Genomic DNA, 12663 nt, shown 5'->3' with positions numbered 1-12663 from the left:
ATAGAACTGGGCTACCACTGTCCTTCACTAGAAACTTCAGTTCATATGAGCTTGTATCTTGTTGGCTTATGACAAAAGTTGAACTTAACAAACCAGTGTATTGGTTGATGCCGTTATCTGAGTGATGTTTTTTTTTAATAATGTAGATAGTAAACAGAAGCTAAATTAAAAAATTTTGACATGTAAAATATTAAATATAATAATATTCTTTTAGTTTCAATGTTTTTTACTTTTGATAGTCACAAACCAGACATATTGTCATTGAAATGAGTATTAGAAAATATTGAATATTTAGAAAATTTTATTTTATTTGTATGATGGATGTAATGACATGTTCTATAAAGAACATGTCATTTTTCAGAAAAAAATAGATGTTAGACATGTTCAAGGTTTAAAATAATAATTATCTATTCATAATTCTATTTACAAATCAATAACGCAGAAATATAACAAAATCTGATAAAAATTATACGTGTTAATAATATAACTCACCTAAGCCATCTTCCATTTGTCTTCTGACATTTTCATTCCAATCTCCATCATTATGAGACGACTTCACTGAACCTCTAATTGGATATTCTTCTCTTCTGTTCATCCTTTTGAGATTTTTATTGCTACAAGAAGGTAATGCCACATCCTGCATATACATCTAATAATTGTAAAATATAAAACAACACTTTAAGCACATTATGTAAACTTATGTTAATTAACATTAATCTAATATATAGCCTTTTCTGGTAGCAGTAATTTTTTAAGAAATAGTCAAATTATAAAAAAAAAAAACTAGTATTATCTGGGAAAATGAGAAACTAAAGAAATGCTTATCCCACCTTTGATTTTCATCTTATTGTTATTATTTTTTATTACTTTTTTAATTATATATTTTCAAGTTATAAGTTATAAGTTATATATATATATATATATATATATATATATATATATATATATATATATATATATATATATATATATACCACAACCCAAATTTTTTCAAATTGTGTTCTTTCATTTATTTTAGTTATGAATAAAAAAGGTAAATCATAAATTAATATCCACAGCATTCACATTTTGACAAGAGCAAATTGTTCAGAATGACTATAGTTAATGTTTGGCAAATGTAGTTGTATTAATCTTTTAAGGGAAAATGGTTAGGTCAATCAAAAAGACAAAAAAAAAAAAACAGTTTAGCTACAGGGAGCATCCTATGTCTCATTAGAAAATGTTTAGTACAAAACTATCAAACAGAATATTGAAATGAAATAATAATGGTACTACAAGGTCTTCCTAATGTATGTGAGTGGAAGTTGTAGTAGATGTGAATATAAAAGTGAAAACTTATTTGATTTATTGCATGTGTGGCTATGTATGCAATTGAATATGGTGCATGAATTTAATATTACTAGAAACTTCCTCACTGATGGATGAAGCTGGCGCTATCTGTGCAGGATGAATACTGACCCAAGACCAGATATATGACAAATTATAAACAAAATATCAAACAGGATTAATTATCAAAAACAATGAAAGCTATTGAAAATAAATTTGTTGTTAAAACATTGATCAATAAATAAGCAGCATAAGATATTAATCAAACCATTTTTTAATCTATTAAAACTATTCTTGTCAAAAATACAAGGGAAGTTCTAACTTTCCCTTATAAATAAACTAGCAGTAATACCTGGCGTTGCCTGGGTCTACATGAAGTTCCATTTGGACACACCTGCTATACTAAGAATATTGAGCAATTTTTTATTATATGTCAACTCCATCGGAGGCAACGTTGATACTCCCAAAAAATTTCCAAAATAAAAGATATGGTAATCCTACTTAAAAACAGATAAAAACATGAAAATGTAATAGTCCCTCAAAACAAGTATGTGACAAAAGGATACGAAGATAAGAAGCTATTCTCCATAGATTGAGCACTTTTTGATGACTATATACCAGCAGGTGGGTGTTGCCTGTGTGTTGGAAAAAGACTTCCCCCTCCCTCAAAAATAAATCAAAACAACTTTTCTTTCAATCAAAATAGCAGGGAGTGCCCATGCGCCCCCCCACCCACCAAAAATGTGCGGAAGAGGGGGAGAAGGCAAAAGCTTACGGACAAATACTTTTGTCCCCACAGCAATGAGTGCTTATGACATTATAACGTTGCAAAATAAGCATTTTAAACATAGTTTTAGTTTAATACATGTGTGTGACTTGCAAAAAAGAGACGCAAAAAATGGATCCCCCCTTTCCAAAAAGTGGTCCAGTTGACCCCCACAGGATGAATATTTTTTTTCTAATTTTCACATATTATGCATTCAAGACTAGTAGCCGGGGGGGGGATCAAAACAACAGTAGGCAGTTTGGGTGGAGAGAGGTGTTAAAAGAAATGTTGTAGTAGGCACAAAGGAGGGGGAAAAATGTCTTAGCCAATGTGTCCATGATGCAAGCGGAAGTCGAAAGCATTGAAATTAAGTGTAGTCAAACCAACAGAGATGATGATTTGTGAAAATGTTGATAAAAAAAGCGACTTCTCCTTGTAAAAAACAGGTGAGTTGAGGGTGAAGGAATGAATATTATTGGCCAATTTTTCAATTGTTGTCTGAATGATCGAGCTTCAAAACAATACTGATTTCGTCCGGATTCATTGTATGTCAAAAGTTTTTGGCAGACATACAAACACACACGCACACATTTTGCCTTTTTTATATAATAGACTAGCAGGAGAACCCTACATTTCCCAGATGTGGTGAGGTGGGCTAAAATCAAAACAATAATAAAATGGAAAATAAGGAATAAGCGAATGAAATCACCCTGTTTAAATGTTAAAACTTTTTTTTAAAAATCGGAAAAACAAAAAAGAAAAAAAAATCAGCGAACGCGATGGAAAAATAAAAAAACTGAAAATAAAGAATAAACAAACAAAAAATGGCATAAATAACTTTGTTTAAATATTAAAACTTTAAAAATTGAAAAAAATGTCTGATATGTTGGCGCAACGTGCCACCTTAAGACAACAACACTGTCACTATAACCACTACTCTACGATCACGTCAGTGAAGTAATGTTGTTTTTTTTACTATTTAAACTAATTCAAGAAAGAACGTTTTTCACGCATGCGTGTTTGGCTATATTGTCATGAAGGAACGATTTTTTTGCTATCATTGTGGACATCTATTTCTATAGGAAATAACCGACCTTTTATTCTAATTTTCACATATTATGCAACCAAGACATCACCCTTTTCAGACAGTACCAGTTTCAATCCTGTCCGATGCTGCTGAGAAAAGTTTTAAGCAGGCATACAAACAAACATACATACATTTAAACAGACAGTTGACTTATATAATAAATGAAAATCTCAAGTTTTATAAATCAACTAGCGGGAGTACCTGGCGTTGCCTGGGTGTGGAGAGGTGGTGTAGTAAGGATATTGAGCAATTCCCAGAAAAAAGCCCGGGGCAAAAGTAATGTGAAAAAAAAAGTATGTGAAAACCAGTTTAAGCGAACTTGAAAATAATATAGATTTTGTTTTTAAAGGAAAAAAATAATCACATTACATAAGCCTCAAATTAAGAAAAATGTTATCTATATATATTAAAGCGAAAATGTGTGTGTGTATGTATGTATGTTTGCTTTTCGTGTATGCCTGCAAAAGGCTTTTTTTGTCGGCTTTCTTGGTCGGCTTGCTTCTTCTTAAAACTTTTTATATCACATCTAAATCATAATATCTACAACTTAAGAACGGGGTTCGCGCGTGTATTTAATTTGCCCGACTTTTACCAGCTCGTCATGTCTTCGAAAAGTGAATGTATTTCCACTTTATAAACCTTAACTTAACAAGCTTATCAATTCCTCTCCCCTCTCCACACACCTCCAAACACCCGGGTAACGCCGGGTACTCCCCACCCCTGCTAGTGGCAATTTAAATGTTAAAACTTAAAAAAAAAACTTGTTTACAAAAAATAGACAACCGATATGTGGGCTCAAACGTGAAAAATAAAGCTTACAATAATGTTACCTACTGCCCCACGACTGTCAATGAAATAACATTGTCTTTTTTTTATTTAAACCAATTCAAGAAATAATGCCTGATTTGCATGTGCACTTGTCAAAGTCATTTAAAAATGAAAAATTTTTCCGACACACCCTTGTTATAAATAAACATTTATTTCTATGTGAAATAATCGATTTTTTTTCTCTAATTCTCACATATTATTCGAGCGAGACATTGCTCTTTCAGATGACACCAGTTTTGACCCAATCCGATGTGTCAGAGAAAAGTTTTTGGAAGACATACAAACACACACACATTTTGCCTTTTATATATATAGACTAGCGGGGGTACCCGGCATTGCCTGGGTGTTTGGAGGTGTGTGTGCTGTTAAATAAAAAAGAAACCGGGGAAGGTGGGGAGTAGGATTGAACCCAAAACCCTGAGGCGAAGTTTGAAAATAAAATGTGAAAAAAACATGAACCGTTTGGCCAGCCAAAATGAGTTACTGAAAGATGTTTGAATTTATTTAAGTAAAAACCAAATTGACAGGTGCCTGCACGGAAGTCGTAGAGCGTTACGACGACGACGTAAGCAATAGCTATTCAGCAAATGAGGTCAATGACCAGGTTTGTTTGTTATAAGCGAAGTAAAAAAATAAAACATAAAAACGAACGGTAAAACTTAAGCGGGGGGGGGGGGGGGGGGGGTAATCAAAACATCGAAAAAAAAACACCAAAAAAACTAACATAAGGCAAACGAACGATTTTAAATGTAAAAATCGAAAAAACAAAAAAGAAAACAGAAAAACGAACGTTAAAACCAAAAAAAAAAACACATGAAAAATGGCTTAAATAAGCCTGTTTCGATATTAAAATTTAAAAAATGGTGTTTTTGGGTGTGTGATCAGGGGTGGATAAGCGAAGTAAAAAAAAAACAGAAAAACGAACGTTACGTTAAAAATGGCTTAAATAACACTGGTTCAATATTTAAATTTAAAAAAATCGGAAAAAAAAAAAGAAATCTCACACCACGTAGAACCGGTCGTCGTCATGAGGGGACGATTTTTTTTTACCCCCCCCCTGTCGAAAATTGTCGATTTTGGGGTGAAAAAATTAACGTTTTTGGCCAATTTTTTTATATTTTTCGGGTGAAGGATGGGGCTTCAATATGATACCGAGTTTGTGAATTTTTGTTGTGTCTATCGAAAGTTTTTAGCGGACACACAAACACACATACAAACATACACACATTTTCACTTTTATATATATAGGCTCGGAGGTACTCGGCGTTACCCGAGTGTTTGGAATTATGTGTGCTGTTAAATAAAAAAGAAACTGGAGGAGGGGTAAAAGTTGATAGGATCAGACCCGAAGCCCTGAGGCGAAGTTTGAAAATAAAATCGGCCAGCCAGAATGAATTGCTGAAAGATGTTTGAATTTATTTAAGAACCAAATTGACAGGTGCGCGCACGGAAGTCATAGAGCAATAGCTATTCAGCAAATGAGGTCAATGACCAGGTTTGTTTGTTATAAGCGAAGTAAAAAAAGAAAACAACATTAAAACTTAAGGGGGGGTAATCAAAACATGGAAAAAAAAACACAAAAAAAAACTAACGTAAGGCAAACAAACGATGCTAAATGTAAAAATCGAAAAAACAAAAAAGAAATGGCTGTTTCGATATTAAAATTTAAAAAATCAGTGGGTACCCGGGTGTTTTTGGGTGTGTGATCAGGGGTGGATAAGCGAAGTAAACAAAAAACAGAAAAACGAACATTACGTGAAAAATGGCTTAAATAACACTGGTTCAATATTTAAATTTAAAAAATCGACAAAAAAAAAGACATCTCACACCACGATTCGAACCCAAAACGTTTAGATAATGAACCAACGCGCTAACCAACTGAGCTAACATGACGTACATGAAATTTGTTCAGTTTTTCAACTATTTAAAGTAAATCAGGTCATGACGTCATCTGACGCATGCGTAGAACCGGTCGTCGTCACGAGAGGACCGTTTTTGTTGACCGCCCCTGTCGAAAATTGTCGATTACGGGGTGAAAAAATTAACGTTTTTGGCCAATTTTTTTATATTTTTCGAGCAAAGGATGGAGCTTCGATATGATACCGAGTTTGTGAATTTTTATTGTGTCTGTCGAAAGTTTTTAGTGGACACACAAACACACATACAAACATGCATACATACACACGTTTTCGCCTTTATATATATAGACTAGCGGGGGTACCCGGCATTGCCCGGGTGTTTGTAGGTGTGCGTGGTGTAAAATAAAAAAGACCCCGGGGGAGAGGGGGGGATGGATCGAACCCGAAGCCCTTAGGCGAAGTTTGAAAATAAAATCGGCCAGGCAGAATGAGTTAGTGAAAGATGTTTGAATTTATTTAAGTAAGAACCAAATTGACAGGTACACGCCCGGAAGTTGTCGAGCGTTATGACGATGATGACGTCAATGACCAGGTTTGTTTGTTATAAGCAAAGTAAAAAAAGAAAACAATGTTAAAACTTAAGCGGGAAAAAAACCACAAAAAAAACTAACGTAACCGAACAATGAAAACAGAAAAACGAACACATGAAAAATGGCTTAAATAAGCCTGTTTCAATATTAAAATTTAAAAAATCGGTGGGTACCCAGGTGTTTTTGGGTGTTTGATCGGGGGTGGATAAGCGAAGTAAAAAAAAAAAACAGAAAAACGAATGTTATGTGAAAAATGGCTTAAATAACACTGGTTCAATATTTAAATTTAAAAAATCGAAAAAAAAAAAAAAGAAAAGAAGACATTTCACACTACGATTCGAACCCAAAACGTTTAGATAATGAATCAATACATTAATCGACTGACCTAAAGCGACGTACATGAAATTTGTTCAGTTTTTCAACTATTTAAAGTAAATCAGGTCATGCAGCATAGAACCGAACCATTTTTGTTGAGCCCCCCGTCGAAAACTGTCGATTTCGGGGTGAAAAAATTAACGTTTTTGGCCAATTTTTTGATATTTTTCGAGTGAAGGAAGGGGCTTCAGTATGATACCGAGTGTGTGAATTTTCGTTGTGTCTGTTGAAAGTTTTTAGCGGACACACAAACATACACACATACATTTTCGCTTTTATATATATAGACTAGCGAGGGGTACCCGGCATTGCCCGGGTGTTTGGAGGTGTGTGTGGGGGGGGGGGGGGGTAAAAAAAAAAGTAAGTATGAGGATCGAACCCGAACCGTTGAGGCAAAGTTGTAAATTAAAGTGTGAAAAAAAAAAAAAACGTGCGACGTTAACCATTGCCCCACCGCGACATGCTAATGGAAACACATTTTAATTTATTTAATTACTTGGATTTAGCAGGTGCCCGTTTTAATGAATTAATGAGGTTAAGTTTGACTGCGGAATAGTATTCATTTACTGCTGAATGCTTTTTTTTCACCTCCCCCAAGATTTTATAGGAAAAGACTAACCCACATGCGGCGAGCGACAAATATTGAATATTTATCTTCCCGAAATCGAGCAAATTAAATAGACAGGCGAGCTTCATTGTTAACTGTGAGATATTACAATTTATATGTGATATAAAAAGTTTTTAAAAATTGTGAAGCGAGCAACCGCTTCTCTGAAAAAAGCCTTTTGTTGACATACAGAAAAAGCGAACACACATACATACATACATACATTTTCGCTTTTATATATATAGATTAGTGTGGGTGCCCGGATGTTTGGAGATGTAAAAGAAAAAAGTTTTGGGAGGTATGTAAACTCGAACACGAAGCCTTGAGGCAAAGGTGAAAAAAAAATGTGTGAAAAAATCTGACATCCTACCAATCGGCCATGACAGGACAAGAAGTGAAAAGTGTTCTAATTTAACGATTAAAAAGTTAAGTGACATGTGTGAATTTAATGAGGTCAAACATCACACGACTTAACACACATACAGAAAAACCAAACAAACATGCCGAGATTTAAAAAAAATCATGAAAATAGCGTGTAAAAGTCACCCAAATAAAAGATACACACGACCTCGTTTCATGAATTGTAGATATTACAATCTAGGGAATATATAAAAAGTTTTAAGAAACAGTGAACTTACTGTAAATATAATTGAATTGAACAGTAATTATAATTTTTTTAATATTTATCAATTCTTTAAAATAGTTTAAATTTAATTACTTTCAACTCTATTAATACTGAATGAAAAGAATATTAAAATATATGATGCTTACAGAAATACAGTGGAACCTCTAGATATAAAATTAATTGATTGTGGCTTACTTTTTGAATCTTGAAATTTTCTTATCCTAGAAGGTGTTTTACATATAAATCATCTAGTCAGTTTAAAGCCCTATGAAATTTTATAATCAGGTAAAACCAGAATGAGATAAGAGTGAAATAGTACCCAATATAATCATTAATACCTTCACTTGTATTTATATATTTTTTATTATTCTTTATTACATCAAATATAAAATTCTATTTAATAATAAAAAAAAAAATCGAGATAGGATATAATTTTTTAAGCATTATTTTAATCTTTATTTGATCTCAACCAAATCTATAGGCATGTTGGTGCGAGAAAGAAAAACGATTCAAAGTGAAGTGAAAATGTATAATACGAGCATAGATTTTTCCATTTTTAAAATAATCTTAATTTGGGGAAGGGGAGAAATATAATCCAAGAAAAAATGTTTTCCAGATATATATTTCCAGAAAATTAATAATAAAAACTTTAAAGTAAATAAAACTTCAATTTTATAAAGACTTTTTGAAGAATTAGAGTGCCTGAAAAATAGTCTTTCTGATACTTGTATCTTTCCTATTCTAAAAATTTTTCCTTATGCAGGGATAAAAAAATTTTCACATCAGGTTTTGTAAGCTACAGATTCCATAAACAGAGTCATTCATATCCAAAGGTTCCATTCTACTTGTTTAAAGAGAGGGAATATATTTTGAACTAACTGCAAAATCTTACCTGTGAAACAGAGTCAAGGGTTTCTTGAGGTTTTGGTGCCTGAGAAGATAGCATTTGTTGAGCACTCGAGTAAGGATGGGTTTGCATTCTGGGTGTTGGTGGTTGACTGCTTCTTCTCATATCAACTGCATCACTTGTAGGAAGAGCAGCATTAGACCAAGGATTGGCTGGGTAAGGAGGACTTATCAAATGTCTCTGACCACTACTCACATATCCGCCTTCTGCTTCTGGAACACTTCGAGAATTGCAACAGCGAAGGATGCACACTGAGATTGAAGCTGTAATGATCACAGCTATTGTCACTGCTACAGACACAATGATAATTGCTGAAGTCAGGTGGATCTTGTTATCTTTTTTGATGTTAACAGCATTTAACATTTCTGATGTCTTGTTGCTTACGGTCAGTGTCAAATATACAGTAGTTCTGGCTGATAGAACTGGGCTACCACTGTCCTTCACTAGAAACTCCAGCTCATAGGAGCCAGCATCTTGTTGGCTTAGGACATGAGTTGAACATAACAAACCAGTGTACTGGTTGATGCTGAATATCTGTTTGCTATTGCCTCTGATTATTTCATATTTTAGAAATGCATTCTCTTGACTGTCACTGTCTGATGCCTTTATCTGGCTGATGTTCTTTGTATGATGTGGGTAATATGTTACATCCATATTATAAGGATTAACACTGGGAAATGTGAAATATGGAGCATTATCATTTTCATCTCTCACCTTAACAATCACATTCACTGTGTTATTCAATGATGGACTTCCTTTGTCTTTTACAAACACTTCAAAATTATAAGTATCTTGAAACTCATGGTCTAAAGACATAATTGAAGAGATTAATCCATTTTCAGTGATTCGAAATGGTACAAATTGTTTATTGGTGCTCACTAAAGAAAAAGACAGTTTACCTCCAAGTCCCAAGTCTGGATCTGTGGCATTGATTGTGCCAATAGGAATTTTTGATCTCTGGTTTTCATCAATGAAGAATTTAAATAATTGTTTAGAAAATTGTGGCTGTTCATCATTCACATCCATCACTTGGACTGAAAATCTGCTTTCACTTTCAAGAGGAGGATTTCCTTTATCCTCACAACTGATCCTAATGTCATGGTGATCTTCACTCTCTCTGTCCACTGGTTTCTTTACAATTACTTGATATTTCTTTGTATCCAGACTTTGTAATTGAAACTTATTGTGATTAAGATTACAAGTAACCTTTCCATTTTGATCAGCATCCTCATCAGTAACCTTCACATAGGCAATAAAACTTCCAACCTTAATATCTTCAGAAACATCAACTGTATTTTCCCTCGATGCAGATCCAAAATTCACATCAATTACTGGTGCATTATTCTGTTCATTGATCACATTCACTTGAACCATGGCCAGAGATCCTAATGGAGGATTGCCTCTATCAGAAGCTTTGACATAAAGTTTATATTTCAGTTTTTGGCTTGTGGTAAATTTCTTCATGAGAAAAATTTCTCCTGTTTCTGAGTTTAAATCAAAGTGTGCTTTAGCAATTTCTGATGTTTTCGGGCTAAAATTGTATAAAATTTTACCATTTGCTCCTGAATCCAAATCTGTTACGGACAAAGTAACAACAGGTTTGGTGGCATCTGGTTTATTCATTATGGAGGAATTATAAACATCTTGTGAAAATATCGGAGAATTATCATTTACATCAGATACAGATATGCGAACATGTAGTTTTGTTTTTTTAATTGGCGGCTCCTTATTTTTTGCTATCACTTCAATGTTATAAACATCTTGTACTTCTCTGTCAAGCTTCTCTTGTAAAACAATTGCAAGTTGTGATGTTCCGGCAATACTTTTAGAAACAAATAATGTAAAGGGTTCATTTTTTTCCTTCATGAGCTGATATGAGATTTCAGAATTTAGAATGCTAACATCTCTGTCAATAGCATTGGGGATTGATATTTTTGTCTCCATAATGTCACCTTCAGAAAACTGAATTTTGATTTCTTTACTAGGAAACTCAGGTTGATGATCATTTACATCTTTAATGATAACTTTGATTTCTAATAATTTAATGAATGTGGATGCTCTTTTCACAGCAACGTCAACCATTTGAAAACATTCTACATTATAAGTACAAAGTGATTCAGCATCCAATGTTTGGGCAGTGTACAATTTTCCTGTATTCTTGGAGACACGGAATAATTTAGAATTTCCATTGGAACCTTTCCGTAATTGACTGAATGTGATTTGTTTTTGTTCTTTAATTGTTACATCATCCATCAAATGAGTATCTGCAACAATGTCACCCAAATAAGTATTTGTACCCTTGCCTTCTTCCACATAATATGTCAGGTCTACACATAAGCTATAATGTATAACCAACAATAACATAGATATTTGAAGTAACATCTTTTCTGTAGTGAAAAGTTACCACTATGGCAGTATATCTGAAATAAAATAATGAACAAATTTTTCAAGAAAATTTTCACAAAAGTATATTTTCATTAAATTATGTATTATGTTTTATTAAAAATATATAACAAGTAAGCATCAAGTTAACAATTTCTGTTTTTTTACAATACAATAAAAATATTCGAAACATAATTACAAATTTTAATATTTTCTAAGGAATATTAAAATGTAATTATATATACATCATTTAATAGTCTTATATTTCTTAAAAGTTTATCATGATGAAATCAGTGACAATGAAAAGCAAATGTTGTTTTTCATTAACATTAATAAAATAAATTTCATTTTATTGATAAATAATGCGATTCTTTAACAAAAATGGAAAAAAATCAAACATTAATATTTTTCAAAATTCAAAAGGTTTTAGTAAATATAATTACATCATTAATCTTTTCATTCGTCAAACTTAGTACTGGGAGTTACCTCCCCTGCATAATTAAAAATTAGTTCTGTTTTAGAGTTGGTAATAAATTTTTTTATAGAAAGTCAACCACAATAGTAGAGATCTAAAGATAATCACTTAACGATAAGAAACTAGTCCTAACATGAGAAATTAATTCAATATCATATGGCTTAAATAATCCATAAATAGGCAATTAGAATTTTCATGCTTTCATTTTCAATAAGGCTATATAACCAGAAAAATTCATTATTACTAAAATGTACAACTAATATTTCACAATGTTTTAAGTGGTGTAAACATTTACATGTTCCAAACTGTTGTTTTCGCTGTAGTGGTTATATTAATACATTTTGACCATTGTATTCTTCAGGTGCCTTTTGTCATAGTTAATCTTTTGGAAATGTTAAACTGAACCCATTATTTAATTCAGTGTAGTAGACAATTCTCATACTTTATAAACATGCTGTTTTGTTAATTCTATTTTTCTGAAGTTGTTTCACCAGGTATAATTAACTTAGAATATTGCTTATATACATTTTTGGAAGGATACACATTAAAATGAGGCATGGCTAATCATATATGGAAAGAAAAGGTAAATGGCGGTCATTTGTGAATAAGGTGTTAAAATAATAGGCAAAAAGCAGCTTCAAGAAGATTTTAAAAATCAAAACATATGTTAGACCTCAAAAATCCATTCTGGGCCAACTATCTTCCTTACCTTCATTAATGATCTCCAAAATCACATTCTAAGTTTATTCGTCAACATGTATACAGATAACACTACCATCTATGGCAACACTTCAAAGGCCAACAATGACTAAGATCTGAGTTTCTCTCCTCCAACC

At 32.7% G+C, this 12663-nt stretch overlaps 1 protein-coding gene across 1 annotated transcript in view; it reads right to left on the bottom strand.

The window, feature by feature from the left end:
• Window positions 1-12663, bottom strand: part of LOC145243079 (protocadherin Fat 4-like) — a 53670-nt gene that overhangs the window by 32140 nt on the left and 8867 nt on the right. Inside the window, exons 4-5 of the mRNA XM_080106180.1 lie at window positions 8956-11369; window positions 493-649 (exon numbers count right to left, since the gene is read on the bottom strand). Of these exons, the coding sequence (XP_079962306.1) occupies window positions 493-649; window positions 8956-11369 (2571 nt within the window). The remainder of the gene's footprint in view (window positions 1-492; window positions 650-8955; window positions 11370-12663) is intronic.

Source organism: Euprymna scolopes, chromosome 21 (assembly GCF_053919585.1).
Source record: "Euprymna scolopes isolate OS-2025 chromosome 21, ASM5391958v1, whole genome shotgun sequence".
In the NCBI taxonomy this organism is placed as follows: domain Eukaryota; kingdom Metazoa; phylum Mollusca; class Cephalopoda; order Sepiida; family Sepiolidae; genus Euprymna; species Euprymna scolopes.
This window is presented reverse-complemented; position numbering and strand designations above follow the sequence as displayed.